General features: G+C 45.5%; 1 protein-coding gene and 1 long non-coding RNA gene across 6 annotated transcripts in view; one reads left to right on the forward strand and one right to left on the reverse strand.

The window, feature by feature from the left end:
- Nucleotides 1–432: 432 nt before the first annotated feature.
- LOC310664968 lies at nt 433–8,798 on the reverse strand. Of its 2 annotated transcripts, none has more exons than XR_014505130.1 (3): nt 8,671–8,798; nt 6,764–6,879; nt 433–1,846 (listed from the first exon to the last, which is right to left on the reverse strand). It is a non-coding gene; the product is annotated as an uncharacterized lncRNA (long non-coding RNA). The 2 variants fall into 2 exon arrangements; XR_014505131.1 differs by having other exon boundaries at nt 433–2,221.
- The window catches only part of METAP1D (methionyl aminopeptidase type 1D, mitochondrial), a 99,136-nt gene continuing 91,377 nt past the window's right edge, over nt 8,787–16,545 (forward strand). For all 4 annotated transcript variants that reach the window (XM_083412927.1, XM_083412928.1, XM_083412930.1 and 1 more), the window contains exon 1: nt 8,787–8,913. In XM_083412927.1, coding sequence (XP_083269053.1) covers nt 8,865–8,913 — 49 coding nt within the window. In that variant the 5' untranslated portion in view covers nt 8,787–8,864. The remainder of the gene's footprint in view (nt 8,914–16,545) is intronic.

A 16,545-nucleotide genomic window follows, 5' to 3' on the forward strand; every position in this document is an offset into this window, starting at 1 on the left:
AAGTAGGACGTGATGTGGTGTGGTAGGAAAAGTCTTGAACGCAGCCAGATGAGGCTTCTGTCTGTTGTCAATTCATGTGAGTCCACCTAAGTTTGCATTGATAGTAGAACATGAGGTTCCTGCACTGCAGAGGGTCAGACTAGATGACCCCTGAGATTCCCTTCCAACTCTACAATTTGATGATTGAAGATGTTGCTACATGGTTGCGTACATTGCATAATTCTGGTTGCGGTAAACACTTTGGTAGGGGCAATTCAGTGGTTGCTTTCAGGTATGTAGTAAGGGGTTTGCACAAAACAAAACTGCAAGTATTTGAAAACCCACCCCTTCCTATTTATTTTAAACTGCAATATTGGTGGCTATGGGGGAAAACAAGAGCAAAACAAGTCCACCCCTTTCTTCCACAATTATTCAGTGTAATACTACAAATCATTGCTTAGCCATCGTTTTTATTAAAGGTTTTCTCGTGTAACAAAGAAAAATACATACACTCTCCACTTTCAATTCATGCGGTCTTTTCCACAGTTCGTTTACATTCAGTATGAAGTTATTTCCCTTTTTTTAATAGATTGGAACTCTCCGGCCTAAACTCATCTTGAGTTGTGGTAAATCAACATAGACAAAATGGTTCAAGAGTGATCTGTTGCAATGCAGGTTAGATTAAGCACACAGGAAGGCCACCTGAGGTCTGAATGCAAAGAAAAGAATAATAAATGCTCAGGATTAGATTATATAGGGCTGGGCAATGGTATACGATGGAGGAACACCTCACAGGGGTCAGCTAATGTCAGTCTTGTGTGGGCTACTTAAAAGGGGGGGAGAAAGAATAATTGGTCTCCTGATATAAGAGAGTCCCATGGACTGCAAAAAGATCAAACCTATCCATTCTGAAGGTAATCAGCCCTGAGTGCTCACTGGAAGGACAGATCCTGAAGCTGAGACTCCAATACTGTGGCCACCTCATGAGAAGAGAAGACTCCCTGGAAAAGACCCTGATGTTGGGAAAGATGGAGGGCACAAGGAGAAGGGGACGACAGAGGACGGGATGGTTGGACAGTGTTCTCGAAGCTACCAGCATGAGTTTGACCAAACTGCAGGAGGCAGTGGAAGACAGAAGTGCCTGGTGTGCTCTTGTCCATGGGGTCACGAAGAGGGGGACACAACTAAACGACTAAACAACAACAAAGGCACATTCATCATTTCCCCAGAGTTATAACATCTGAGTTACATTCTCTGGAAGAGCAAATCATGGTTCATGTCGTACATTACTCCAGTAACCAAAGTGGGGTGGGTTATCTGTAGTCCTCTGGGTGTTCCTGGATTGTGGTTCCCATAATCATTGATCACTGGTCATGCTGGAATCCCACAATATCTCAAGACCCACAGGTTCCCCATCTCTGCTTGATCTTCTATAAGAACGCTGATGGATCAGGCCAGTGGCCCATCTACTCCTACGTCCTCTTCTTGCAGTGGACAACCAGTTGCCTCTTGGAAGCACAGAAGCAGGACCTGAGCAAAACACCACTTGTATTCAGAAACATGCCACTTCTGAAAGTGGAAGGAGAGCATCATGGTCAGCAGCCTTACACTCCACCAGAAACTACCCACCCCAAACTGGCCAGTGCTGAATTTCCCCCCTGTAAGCACCTCAGAGTAGGTGCACCCAAAGAAGTGTCAGACAAGTCCCATATGGAGAAAAGCAGACATCCAGACATTCTGGTCCCAAGCAGTGAAATGATGTGATTTTTTCCTGGAAATTTTTCAGTTTGCATTGGAAAATTCGCTGGTGTCTTCCTGTTCCTGCTTCCTGGGAGTTCTCTTGAACTCGGTGGGATTCGTTCTCTGACTAAGCATGCATATTTAAAAAAACAAACATGTTTTTATTTAAGATTTCTTAGTTCACAAAAATACACGCGTTGTCTCTTTTTTCAAGTTTTCTACAGATCAGTTTCATTTGTTGTGGGACATTTGTGTTACATACAGTGTTAGGTTAGGTCAGTGGTGTCCAAACTTCTTTCAAAGAGGGCCAGATTTGATGAAGTGAAGGGCCGTGAGGGCCGACCAAAGTTGTTGATTGAAGTTGTTGAGTTTTTTTTATGATTTTACCCCGAAGTTGTTGAGCCTTTAGGGTTGAAGTTGTTGAGGTTTTTCAGGATTTTACCCTAGGAAATAAACCGACTGGTGGGCCGGATTCGGCCCCCGAAACGGACTTTGGACATGCCTGGGTTAGAAAGAAAAGAGAGCGAAAGGAGGGAATGGTAAGTGGGGTGTGTTCGGGTGGTTATGCTTCTATTCTTCTACTTAGTGTATGTGTGGGGTTTTGAGCTCCCAGTACGTTTCTGAGCACAATTCAAAGTGTTGGTGCTGACCTTTAAAGCCCTAAATGGCCTCGGTCCAGTATACTTGAAGGAGTGTCTCCACCCCCATCGTTATGCCCAGACACTGAGGTCCAGCACCGAGGGCCTTCTGGTGGTTCCCTCACTGCGAGAAGCCAAGTTACAGGGAACCGGGTAGAGGGCCTTCTCGGTAGTGGCACCCACCCTGTGGAACGCCCTCCCACCAGATGTCAAAGAGAAGAACAACTAGCAGACTTTTAGAAGACATCTGAAGGCAGCCCTGTTTAGGGAAGCTTTTAATGTTTAACAGACTACTGTATTTTAATATATTGTATTTTTGAATCAGGTTAGTCAGATTCGTATGCTGTCGGCGGATTCTTGTCGTCTTGTTGGGCTGTGTATGTGTTTAAGGGGGGCCATACCAGGCTGAAGGCATTTTCTTCTATTTGTCCCCATGTCAGTTTCAGTTTATTGGTTAGTTTTTCTAATAAGGCTGTTTCCCATACTATCTAATACCATTGGTCCGTGCTTACTCCTGACAGGTCTCTCCAGGGTCTGGCTATGATGTTTCTGGCTGCTGAAAGTAGGTGGGTTATAAGCTCATTATGATGTGAGTGGGCATTATTATCCTGGAAGATGTTTAGTAGGGCCAGTTCTGGGGTGATTTCTAATACTTGCTGAGGTATTTCACATATTTCTGCATGCATATATTCTAAGCAGCTACAGCTCTACCCAACCGCAATGAAGCTTTTGCACATTTTAGAAATACAGTGGTACCTCGGTTTACATACACTTCAGGTTACAGACACTTCAGATTACAGACTCCGCTAACCCAGAAATAGTACCTCGGGTTAAGAACTTTGCTTCAGGATGAGAACAGAAATCGCGCGGCGGCGGGAGGCCCCATTAGCTAAAGTGGTGCTTCAGGTTAAGAACAGTTTCAGGTTAAGAACGGACCTCCGGAACGAATTAAGTACGTAACCAGAGGTACCACTGTATTACAAACTACTGGGAAGGTTGGTTTTTTTTTTTTTTCCTTTGGGAAGCGGGGCAATTGATTTGCATCCAGTTCCAGTGAAGATCATCTTCTTTTTTAATGGAGTCAATTATCCAGTGACAGAGGCCTGGGCCTTGACGCTATTTCCTACGTGGACCATGCCCATTGTCTTGGGGTGGGAGTGTGCAGGCGGGGTCAGGGGACAGGAGAGAAGACTGAGAGAAAGTCTGGGTGACAGCAAAGAGAGCAAGGCTGTGGGCTGTCTGTTCCCGCAGCAGCTGGATCTTTTCTTCTGCTGGTGATCAGGGGAAATGTAATGCAGTTAACGTGCCTCAAATACGAAGAATGTGCTCTGGTTAAGTCTGCTCTGCACCGTTAGAGTAGATTAGAGCAAACATAAATGAAATCTGGTTCAATGGAAAGGGAGGGGGTGGAGATTCAGCATCTGCCACTTTTGTTCCAAGCACATTGCAATAAGCAAATGTCTAGTTTTTAAACTCCCCACCCACTGGGCAGTTGCTTTTTTGGGGGAGGGGAACTCTGATTATTAAGCATTTTTCACGGAGGTGGAGGGGGCAATCAAATCTAAAATGTATTGACTAAGTGGGGGAAAATGGTGGGGCAGTATGTTTAAAAAGAAGAAGGGCTGCATGAGTGAGAAGTGAAAGACTCTTGAAGAAACAGTGGAAGATGATATTAGAAATCATAGAATTGTAGAGTTGGAAGGGACTTTGAAGATCCTCTAGTCCAACCTCCTGCAATAATAATAATAATAATAATAATAATAATAATAATAATAATTTTTGTTTATACCCCGCCCTCCCCAGCCAAGGCCGGGCTCAGGGGGGCTAACAAGCAATAATAAACACAAGTTGAATGAATACAACTTAAAAACAAGATTAAAATACAACAATTAAAATAGTGAAACATTAAAATATTAAAATGCAGCCTCATCACAGGAGGAGAAAGGAAAAAGGAAAAAGAAAGAGGGAGAGGGAATCAAATTGGCTCCAAGCCAAAGGCCAGGCGGAACAACTCTGTCTTACAGGCCCTGCGGAAAGAAATCAGATCCTGCAGGGCCCTGGTTTCATGAGACAGAGAATTCCACCAGGCCGGAGCCAGTGTTGAAAAGGCCCTGGCTCTGGTTGAAGCTAATCTAACTTCCTTAGGGCCCAGGACCACTAGGGAGTTGCTATTTATGGACCTTGAGGCTCTCCGTGGGGCATACCAGGAGAGGTGGTCCCGTAGGTACAATGCAGAAATATGCAGTTGTCCCATACAAAGATCAATCCTGCAACCTTGGTGTTATCAGCACCACGCTCTAACTGAGCTATTGAATACCACCTGTTCCACTTGACTAAAATCAAGTGGCGCTCTGCCCCTTCCATACAAAGAGCCTTACCAAAATGGTGAGTTCAGCAAAAGATGACGAGACAGGGTTCTCCAGACTTGCTTCAGGAGTGCATGGCAACCCGCACACAGCTTTTTTCCGCTAACGTTTCCCCACCCTTAGCACCTGCTTTGCTTTGCTTACTAAAAGCAATTCAAAGCATCACACATCATGAAAGCCAGAAGTGTTTCCTCTGTGGAGACAGCCATTCCCTCACCAACGGTGTTGGAAACTTACCGTATTTTTTGCTCTATAAGACTCACTTTTTCCCTCCTAAAAAGTAAGGGGAAATATGTGTGCGTCTTATGGAGCGAATGCAGGCTGCGCAGCTATCCCAGAAGCCAGAACAGCAAGAGGGATTGCTGCTTTCACTGCGCAACGATCCCTCTTGCTGTTCTGGCTTCTGAGATTCAGAATATTTTTGTTCTTGTTTTCCTCCTCCAAAAACTAGGTGCGTCTTGTGGTCTGGTGCGTCTTATAGAGCGAAAAATACGGTAGATACATAAGCTAATTGCCAAATGGCACCTTAAACCTAGGTTACAGTCGCCACAATGGAATGCTTAGGTGCCTCCCCCCCCCCCCCCGGGAAACTGATTGTTGTTGCTGTTCATTTCATTTCCGTGCCCCTTTATATTTTGAAGGAATAAAATCTCAAAGTGGTTTGCAACACATTAAAAAATCAAATAAAACAATCCAGAATAAAACAAATTCAAGCTTCAAGGAAAATATTTCAGATCTTTCTCTAAGTGGCATTTTGCTTTCCTCTGTGCAGTGGTACCTCAGGTTAAGTACTTAATTCATTCCGGAGGTCTGTTCTTAACCTGAAACTGTTCTTAACCTGAGGTACCACGTTAGCTAATGGGGCCTCCCGCTGTCGCTGCACCGCTGGCATGCAATTTCTGTTCTCATCCTGAAGCAAAGTTCTTAACCCGAAGTACTATTTCTGGGTTAGCGGAGTCTGTAACCTGAAGCGTCTGTAACCTGAAGTGTATGTAACCCGAGGTACCACTGTATAGCTGCCCCATAGCAGAAATACTCTAGGAAGCCAGGGTAGTGTAGTGGATAGACTGCTGGACTCAGACCTGGAAGATCAGGGTTCAAATACTCACTCAGTCATGAAGATCACTGGGTGACCTTGAGCCAGTCACAGCCTCTTAATGTCCGCACAGGGTCATTGTAGGGCAGGCACCCCCAAACTCGGCCCTCCAGTTATTTGGGGTCTACAATTCCCATCATCCCTGACCACTGGTCCTGATAGCTAGGGATGATGGGAGTTGTAGTCACAAAACAGCTGGAGGGCCGAGTTTGGGCATGCCTGTTTTAGGGCTTAACTGAGGAGAGGGGTGAATCATGTAATCCTTGGAGAAAAGGATGGGATATAAATGCAAGAAATAAGCTCTTTGGCTTACCTGCTTAAGAAAGCTGGAGTGGCCAGACAGATGGAGATGTCAGCCTCCATTCTGGCATCCAGAGATCTCCACGTGGTTGCAAATAAACCTGCACCAGTAGCAAAATGCACCTAGCACCTGGCTAATTTCTAACGCTGCTCACCAATAGGAGAGGTTCTCTTGGTGCATGTTTGTTGGGATTCCATGACAGAATCCCTGACTTGAATACCTTTCCTTCCTAGAAACTGTAATTCAGTAACTTAATAAACTGAACCAGACAATGTAGGCACATGCAGCCTCCACACAAAATGTGAAATGGGACACAAGCTGTGAGCCAGTGGTAAAATATTTCGCAGCATGATCAGAACTGATGTTTTCTACTTTACTAAGTAAGTCACACTGACTTCAATTAGGCTTTTCTCTCCCCGCCCCCCCTTTCACTTAAATATGCTTAGACTTTCACTTTTGTGCCCCTGAACTGGAACAATGAGTCTGATTTGGGGCGTGTGAGTGTGTGCCAAAGAAAAGCTCATCTAGAGCGGCAGCTGCAGTGTGTTCTGATTTGGGTACGAAGACGACTGCATTATAATTGTCGAAAATTGATTCCTGCCAAGCAGCCACAATGGAGCCATTAAGAAATGTGAGAACGTACACATCTCTGCTTGCAAAACCAGGGGGGCAAGGTTTCATTTTATCTTTCTGCAAAATCACACTCAACCTTCCTCAAGAAAGTCGTTCTCCTTCTATTTCCCCCGAGAAGCCAAGGACCTAGAACGTCAAGTAAAGGATGTTTCAAAACAAAACAAAAAAAAGTGGGGAGGAGATTACTCTGTTAAACCATAGGATTCAGTTCTATCAAAAGCCTCTGAGACAAACGTCACTCGTTACCCAATCTTTCTTCTCTTTGCCAATTAATGCAACGATCTGGAAATCCCCACCTGCATGCAGGAATTAGCTATAACTTCAGTATTATTTTTTTAGGGGGACGCGGGTGGCGCTGTGGGTTAAACCACAGAACCTAGGACTTGCCAATCAGAAGGTCAGCGGTTCGAATCCCTGCAACGGGGTGAGCTCCCGTTGCTCGGTCCCTGCTCCTGCCAACATAGCAGTTTGAAAGCACATCAAAGTGCAAGTAGATAAATAGGTACCACTCCGGCGGGAAGCTAAACGGCGTTTCCGTGTGCTGCTCTGGTTCACCAGAAGCGGCTTGGTCATGCTGGCCACATGACCCGGAAGCTGTACGCCGGCTCCCTCGGCCAATAAAGCGAGATGAGCGCCGCAACCCCAGAGGTGGTCACGACTGGACCTAATGATCAGGGGTCCCTTTACCTTTACCTTACAGTATTTTTTTTTAAGAAATGGCAAAGTTGAAGGGCCATATCTCCAGTCAGTGGAGCATGAGACTCTTAATCTCAGAGCCATGGGTTCGAGATCTACACTGGGCAAAAAAATTGTGCGTTGCAGGGAGTTGGCCTAGAATGACCCTCATGATCCCTTCCAACTTTTGCTGGTATTCATTTGTCTTAGGATTTGCCTTCATGGGAAAAGTCAAACTGTTAAGAGAGTTTCAGCGCCTGCTGTGGCTGTGTAGAGACCGATACCAGAGAGTCATGTTTTGTTGCAGCTGGGGCAGATGTAAATGTCCAGTTTCGCTGCTACAGGCAAGGCTTTTTTTCCCCCAGTCAGAACTCGCTAGAACTCAGTTCCAGCACCTCTCAGGTGGGTGCCATTGCCATGATAAGAGAACAAGGGAGGCGCTTATGGTGAGTTCAAGCACCCCTTTTTCTAGAAAAACGGCACCGGCTACAGTTGCACCACGGTGTTTCTTCTCTCTGTGCTCCTCCAACAGTCATTCCTCCTCTGGTCACTGCTACGGATACACAACCTGATTGTCTCCAGGCACTGCGGTCACCCTCTCTACGATTCCAACAATCTTACAATTCCAAATCTACAATTCTATAGAACAGATTTTTGCAGGGCATATAAAACAATTCTGTGGTTGACTCCAAGAGTTCTGCAATTTTCATTTGTTCACATGGGCGCCAAGCTACTTTTATACTAGTGTTGTCACCTTTGTTCTGGGAAAATACAGGACAGGATGAGTTGGGGCACGAATTTTTTTTAATCATTTGTTGAAGTGTCTTTCAAAGCAATCCATTGCAACCAAACAGGATAGCCCCTCTGGAATTTGGCACACATGAATTTGTAAAACTCTCTGGGCTTGGCTACCCAGAGCTTAAACACGTGGTCTTTCACACCCCCTTTCACACACATGCATGGGCGTAGCCAGGATTTTTCTTTAGTGGGGGCAAGCTTTTGTAAGGGAAGGGCAGAATCTCAGATTTGATTTGATTTTTCCTGATTTTTTTGGGGGGGGAGCTGCCCCCCTGCCCCCCATCTTGGCTATGCCCATGAACGCATGATGCATTCGGAGAGGATTAGGCTGGGGGGGGGAGCTGAAATACAAGACAAAACTGCATCAATACAGGACGTTGCATTGAAACACGGGACATTATTATACAGGACAGGTGGCAACGCTACACCTTTGCTGAACCTTACTTGCGACCCGCCTTTGCCGCTGAGCTACAGAACCAGAGGTGCGCATGCGCCCAGCAGAGGAGGTTCCGAGGGTTCCACCTCCGCCCGCGCCTTTGACCCTCCTGGCCAGGTCGACGCCTGACCTTTAAAAGAGAAGGGGAGGGGGGAGGAATATTTGCTCTCCGCGCCCACGTGACCCAAGACGTCGGTCCAAGATGGCGGCGCCCAGGAGCCTTGTTGACATGCTTCCGCGGCTGTTCAGGGGTAGGTGAATTCTGCGCGCTTGTGGTGCTCCTGAAGGGGGTGTCCCCGCGTGTGGGGGAAAGCGCGGGAGAGGAATTGCGGGCTATACTACTGAGGGGAAGAGGAACTGCGCGCGCTTCTCTCCCTCGTGCGCACCCCTGGCAGGGGAAAGTTGCCGAGGAAAGCCGCCTTTCGTTCTGAAGTGCACCATAAATAAATACATGTATGTTGTCCCTTCCCCTCCCTGCCAAGTGAGGGGGCGCTTGGCCGCTTTGCATCACGGGTTCAAAAAAGTATTGGGCTGCAACGCTGTACCAGTTTGTCTGGAAGCGAGCGCCGCTGAACTCAGTAGGATTTACTTCTGAGTAGGCAGGCGCTGTGGGTTAAACCACAGAGCCTAGGACTTGCCAATCAGAAGGTCGGCGGTTTGAATCCCTGCGACGGGGCTGAGCTCCTGCCAACCTATCAGTTTGAAAGCACGTCAAAGTGCAAGTAGATAAATAGGTACCACTCCGGCGGGAAGGTAAATGGCGTTTCCGTGTGCTGCTCTGGTTCGCCAGAAGCAGCTTACTCATGCTCCCACGGCCAATAAAGCAAGATGAGCGCCGCAATCCCAGACTGGACCTAATGGTCAGAGGTCCCTTTACCTTTTAGGCAGGTATAGGAATGTGCACCAGTGCTGTGAAGCCCCAGGTTGGGATTCCCAGTTTATCTGACTGGAAAGTGGAAGGGTGGGGGGAGAGAGAAATGATATTCCAGTCCAGACCATCGCATCAACAACACAAATATGAATTATGACCTCTTCTCTGTAGGTTTAGTGCCTTGTTTCAAAGCTGGCGATGGTATTTTCCTAGGGAATGATGGTGTGATTTATCCTATTTAGCATACCTTCATATAAACTGAATATATGAGGCTGCCGTACTCAGATGGTTGGTTCATCTTGCCTAATGCAGTGCTTGCTTGAGCCTGGCAGCCTGAGGTGCTGAAGGTGGTAAGGATTGTGCTTATCACTCAACTATGGTCCCTGCTTGGGGTTCTTGTACAAATATAGATGTGGTTAGCCTGTTGGTGGCTGGTGCTTGAGTCTATCGAAATTAGAAACCAAAGATGTGCATAAATAGCCTTTGACTAGTTGTCAAATTACTGCTTAAAGTGGATAGCTCCCAATATGATTTCTAAGGCGAAGTGACATAACCAGGCTTTTTTCAGCTTGTCTAGTGTGGTTAGGGCAAACAGTCTCCCCATGGCTTATTTTTCACTTTATTACACTGGAGAAATAACAAGATTAGACACATCTTTAAAGTAAGCAGGTAAGATTTGGATAAATATATCATTCGTGATTTTAGCAGGCCAGGGAATAGCATTTTTTGTAAGTCAGGCAAATTATGTATTAACATTGCGAACAGGTTTTTTTGGGGGGTGGAGCAGAAGGAGCTTGAACAACTGTGAGCACTGCACTGGCAGAGTAATGAAAACTAATTCAGAAAGAAATAATGGCAAGAAATTTATTCAAACGGATGTAGTGTGGTGTGGTGTGGTGTAGTGGTTAAGAGCGGTAGTCTCGTAATCTGGGGAACCGGGTTCGAGTCTCCGCTCCTCCACATGCAACTGCTGGGTGACCTTGGGCTAGTCACACTTCTCTGAAGTCTCTCAGCCCCACTCACCTCACAGAGTGTTTGTTGTGGGGGAGGAAGGGAAAGGAGAATGTTAGCCGCTTTGAGACTCCTTAAAGGGAGTGAAAGGCGGGATATCAAATCCAAACTCTTCTTCTTCTTCTTCTTCTTTGTGGAAGTAGAAATATTGAAAAGCACCTTAAAAATCCAAAAGTGAGCAGCCGTTATTAGTAGTTGCTAAGCTATAATTCCTTTGAAATGAGGGGCAATTCTTAAATGTTCTGCCATATTGTGCAGTGAATTTTAAATACCATGGCCCCAGTCCATACAAAGCTACTCCTACATTATATGCATGCTTACATGGAAGAAAGTCTTAGCAGTTAAATCAAACTTATTCTCGGGTAAGTGTGCATAGGATTGAAGACTTGGGTGCAAGTCAAACCCTCACCCCTGACAGTGATGCCGTTTCTGCATCTGTAGTCCAGCCTTTCACGGTGGCTATGGCAGAAGGCACGGGAAAGAAGGACCTGGCCTGATCTTCACCAACTCCAGGCTGCTGCAACCACTGGGTCTGGATCAGGCCTGATGCCAGTGGATCTTGGGCCAGCTCAACACCACCTCTTCTCCATTCTCAGAATGTCCCATTTCAGGACTTTCTGCTGGCAGGGATATTGCCAGAGCGCTACCACCTGTCTGTTTGGAAGGTGGAAGTAGGAGATTGATTCTGACAGAGATGCTTGTGCTTTTCCATTAGCAGTAACCAGTGAGAGTCTGCTTCCTCCTGAAAAGCTGAGCAAAGGGACACCTCTACTCAATCTAACCTGGGGCAAGGGGTGGGCTTGGATTTTTCGGTCAGTTGCAACTATCTCCCCCGCCCCCCCCCCCCCCATTGTTTGCAGAAGAGCTTTACTAGCATATCTAAGTCTCTGGATCGGAGCCCTAGCTTCAGGGACAATTTGGAAGGCCGGAAGGAGAAGGCCTTTGCTGAACCAACTCCCTCCCCTTAAATAATGGTGCAAAATGGTGGTTATCGTTCTAGGCTGGCCTTCCCCAACTGGATGCCCTCCAAATCTGTTGGATTACAACTCCCATCACCCCTTATCATTGGCCATGCTGGGTGAAGCTGATGGGAGTTGTAGGTGGACTAGGACCTGAGGATTCTCAGCCACATGGAGCCCGTGGGGTCACTTTGGGCCAGTCACTATCTCTCAGCTTAACCTACCTCACAAGGCTGTTGTGAGACTAAAATGGAGAGCAGGGGAAGCTTGTATGCCACCTTGAGCTCCTTGGAGAATAATAATAATCAATAATAGCTATAAATGAAATAATAAAACAAGTAAACATCCAGAGGGCATCAGCTTGGGGAAGGCTGGTCTAAGGCACCGTTATAGTCTACACTGGCATGATTGATTATGCTATTGTAGTAGATTGTAAATGTTCTAATTATGCATTGGAACAGCTCTCAAGTATTAGCAATAATTGCATCAGGGTGACACTCCCATTGCTAATAACAAAAAATCAGGATAATGCCCTTTGAAAACCATCTTAAAGGGGCACGAGAGACTGCAGTATCCTTATGTGCACTGATTTACTGATTTTGAAAAGCTAAATCATTACGAAGCAGGCACTCTTCGCATCTTCGTGTAAGTGGCTCTCAATCTTCAGAAATATTCAGTTCCTGGATAAACGCTTGATTTTATATTTGAAGTCCAAAAACAAATAGGAAGGCTATAATTTTTTTCTTCTCATTTGTGACTTCTTGAACACGAAGGCTCAGGATGTTGACCTATAAGAAAATAATCATGTTTATGAGAAGAAGTCACTTATTCAGTCAATTTCTTCTTGCCTCTGTGTTCATACTAGTGCAGGGTGATGTCTGCTGTGGCTCAAAAAGGAAAATGGAGGGGAAGGTTGTTTAAATTTTGATTTACTGCAAAAAAAAAAAAAAGAAATTAAAAGTCATGTAGTCGCACTCAGTATGCATTTCTTGGTTATATTTTTAAGAAGATTGCCTGAATGGATTTATACAGTTTGTAATATTAGAACATCAAGCAGTACCTTATTCTGAGTGAGACTTTCTGCATTACTTTTCTTTTTTTCTTTTTTACTGTACAGCACTTTCTACAATTCCTGCCACTAGGAAGGGGAAAGTGTCCCATATCGTAACATTCATGAGTGCTTTTCTGTGCCAGGAGCCTGTACGTGCTTGGCAGTTGCTTTTGTAAAACTGGACCTGTATTGTATGTAGATACATAATAATAATAATTTATTATTTCTACCCCGCCCATCTGGCTGGGTTTCCCCAGCCACTCTGGGCGGCTTCCAACCGAATATTAAAAACAACACAGTGCCAGACATTAAAAACTTCCCTAAACAGGGTAGCCTTCAGTTGTCTTTTAAAAGTAAAATAGTTGTTTATTTCCTTGACATCTGCTGGGAAGGCTTTCCACAGGGCAGGCGCCACTACCGAGAAGGCCCTCTGTCTGGTTCCCTGTAACCTCACTTCTCGCAGCGAGGGAACCGCCAGAAGGCCCTTGGCGCTGGACCTCAGTGTCCGGGCTGAATAATGGGGGTGGAGACACTCCTTCAGGTATACAGGATCAAGGCCATTTAGGGCTTTATAGGTCAGCACTAACACTTTGAATTGTGCTCAGAAACGTACTGGGAGCCAATGAAAAACAGCGATCCCATACAGGAAATGTTCCCAATGTTGTGCCCTTTGTCAGGGTTCCGGGAAGAGATACATTACTCATCTGTGCTTTATTTCTTTTTTTGGCTGTTGGATGCTTGTTGTTTGTGAAAGATTCCTCCTTTGTTGGAAGTTTCTCCATCAGCAATCTATACTTGTATGCTCATAGTGCTAAAGCCATTGGGGTGGAGTAACACAGCCTGCATCAAAGCACACCTTGATATATGAAATCTTGCAATTGCTGCATCTTGCATAGGTATCAGTGTGCTGTGATTGTTTTCCTACCATCTGTGGCTTTGGAGGCAAAGGCAGGGGAACAGCGAGGCTCTCTGTAGACTTTTAAAAGGAGAGTGTTTTAGCTTTATCAGGGCAGTGTTAAACTGTGGGTATAAATGTGTATGAGCTGTGAGGGAGGATAGGCTCTGAACTACACTTCTCATTTGCCATGCCTCACTATTTTCCACTTCTCTTGCTGGTGCTAGACTCTGCTAGTGCAAGGGGATCACTAGACTAGTGTAGATTCACTATCCTGGTGAGCTTTGCCAGAGCAGGGTGTTTGTGTTGTTGTCGCAGTGTCATTTCCCTTCTTCCCCAGCAGGTGTAACTCAGAGACAGGATTGTGCTGTTGTCATAAGTTTGGTTCCAATTATTAAACACAGACAAAACAACGGTGTGCATGTCTAACTCAGAAGCAAGTCCTGCTGCATTCAGTGGCACCTACTTCTGTGTAAGTGTATATAGGATTGGAGCCTTTATGCATTTGCAAATGAATACAACAATAGTGTCTGATTTGCAGGAATTCTTTTTGCCAAAGAATAAATTTGCCCTCTTCAAAATGGCATAATTGTCCATGCTCCAATATGGAAATGGATCGTACTGATACTTTAGAAAAGAGACGTGAGGAAACAGATACACTGCTTGATCCTAAATTGATTGCAATCAGTATTAAGACTGCAGCCCTCAACACATTCACATAAGTAAATGTGTTTAAGAGTGATGCAGAAGGCAATGGAAGTACACGTACTTGTGGGGGGGAAAGAGCCCCACTGAAATCAGCAATGTGGGCTCAAACTCCTGCATAGTTGCCATGGGCCTAGTGTTAAGATGCTTTCCCCTCAGCGCAGAGTCTGTTGTGATGTTCCTAGTCCCTTTGACCGTCCTCTGGTATCATTACTGTGGTTTAATAGCAAACATGAAAGCTAAAGGTCCAAGCCTTCAGACAGAATCGTAGACACTGATCATAGTTGAAGTCTTTGGCTAATGGATGTGCTGATCAAAGGACGGCTCTACTTTATTCTGGGCCCTGAAATAATAGCTGAAAATGGAACCTTATTATTACATCTTGACTGTGAAAAAAATAATTAATTCAAATCTGTATTCAGCTAGCGCTGTATTTTTTTAAGTGGCTGCTGATTTGCAGGCCTTATGGTTTTCCCGAAACATTTTTATTATATCCTATGACAGGAAGTGTTTGGGTGGAAAGGGTAAAAAGTTGGGAATTTTAGATGATTCTTAACTATTCTGAACTTTTGTTACATCCCAACCCTTCCTGTCTTCCTTTCTTCCTGAGTGGGCAGCAGTCACGGTACAGTCAGGGTGGACCATTGTCTCAGCCCTGCTCATCATTCTAAAGCAGATTAGGCACAGTGTTTGAAATTCACCAAGTATCAGGCACATTTTGCACCTGGCTATCGTCCACTTGCGACCAAGTGAAGGTGTCTGGGTTCCAAGATGGTGCCTGACATCTCCACTGTTATGTATTCAGAGGTCTGTGTTTGCCTGAGCTTGAGTCTGGACTAAGGATTCTGAGCCCCTGCGTTCTCATTCGATACATGATATCCAATCACAGAACATTTCAGGATTTGGGCCTCTGCCATTGGCCCTTAAACTCTGAGTCATGATTCGCAGCTTGGAAGTTTAGACAGCCAATCACGTGGGGAGTGGGAGTGGCCCAGGCCTTCAGAAATGTATATAAGCAGTTGCTTTGCCCCTGTGGTCCAGTTCTGTTAGTTCAATAGAGGTTCTTGCTGTTATCACTGTGTCTTGCCTCGTGGGAACCCACTTACACTTCATCTACCATCTGGAGGTGCATGCCTGAAGATCCTTGGATCTTGATAGTTTTCATATACTAGCAACACATCCTGTAGAATTCTATCCATTATATTTTACCCGCGCAATAGGAATGAATTTCAGGAACCAAAAAGTCATATTGAAAAATACGACTTTCGAGCCGTCTGGCCCCAAAATGGCAACTAGGCGATTGCAACCCTGGTTTAAGAGCCATTTGGTGCCTAGCTTATATATCTGATGCAGGTGGGACGTGGGTGGCGCTGTGCATTAAACCACAGAGCCTAGGACTTGCTGATCAGAAGGTTGGCAGTTCGAGTCCCCACGACGGGGTGAGCTCCCGTTGCTCGGTCCCTGCGCCTGCCAACCTAGCAGTTCGAAAGCATGTCAAAGTGCAAGTAGAGAAATAGGTACTGCTCCGGTGGGAAGCTAAATGGCATTTCCATGCGCTGCTCTGGTTCGCCGGAAGCGGCTTAGTCATGCTGGCCACATGACCCGGAAGCTGTACGCCGGCTCCCTCGGCCAGTAAAGCGAGATGAGCACCGCAACCCCAGAGTCGTCCGCGACTGGACCTAATAGTCAGGGGTCCCTTTACCTTTTAGGCAGGTATAGGAATGTGCACCAGGTTGGGATTCCCAGTTTATTTGACTGGAAGGTGGAAGGGTGGGGGGAGAGAGAAGTGATATTCCAGTCCAGACCATAGCATCGACAACACAAATATGAATTTGTGTCAGGGGTCCCTTTACCTTATATATCTGAGTTTCTAACACTGATTCGGTGGGCATTTCACAGGCAAAGGCTTCTAAATGCTTAACCAAGTCCTGTGCTTGGGCTGTTCATCTGGAGTTGGATGATAGGTTGAGTTGTATGATAGGTTGCCTGAAGCTTAAGATCTGCCTGACACATATAGAAAGAGGCTTCTGAATCCAGACTCGATATTACAGTACAGCCAAAAAGAAACCATCTGTAGCACATAATACAAATTATTTGCCTGTTTTCTGCAGTTTGGGCAGCTTTAAAGGCTAGATTATTTTTTTACTTGTTTAAGTTGGCTTTTAATGTTGTGTTGTTATCTTATGTTAATATATTCAGATGTTTGTTTAAATATGTTTGGTTAAACTTGCAGTATCTTACCACACATCACCTCTTAGCCAGGCTAAGTAAAAGTTGTTGCTAGCCCTTTTAAGGGAGCTGGGTGGACTGAGATGGGATGTCCTTTGTCCCCACCCACCCCAAATCAGGTTTTTTTTTGGGGGGGGGGGGAATGGTTTGTGTCCAGGGAGA

Source organism: Podarcis tiliguerta (assembly GCF_965153285.1).
Source record: "Podarcis tiliguerta genome assembly, chromosome: 1".
Taxonomy (NCBI): Eukaryota; Metazoa; Chordata; class Lepidosauria; order Squamata; family Lacertidae; genus Podarcis; species Podarcis tiliguerta.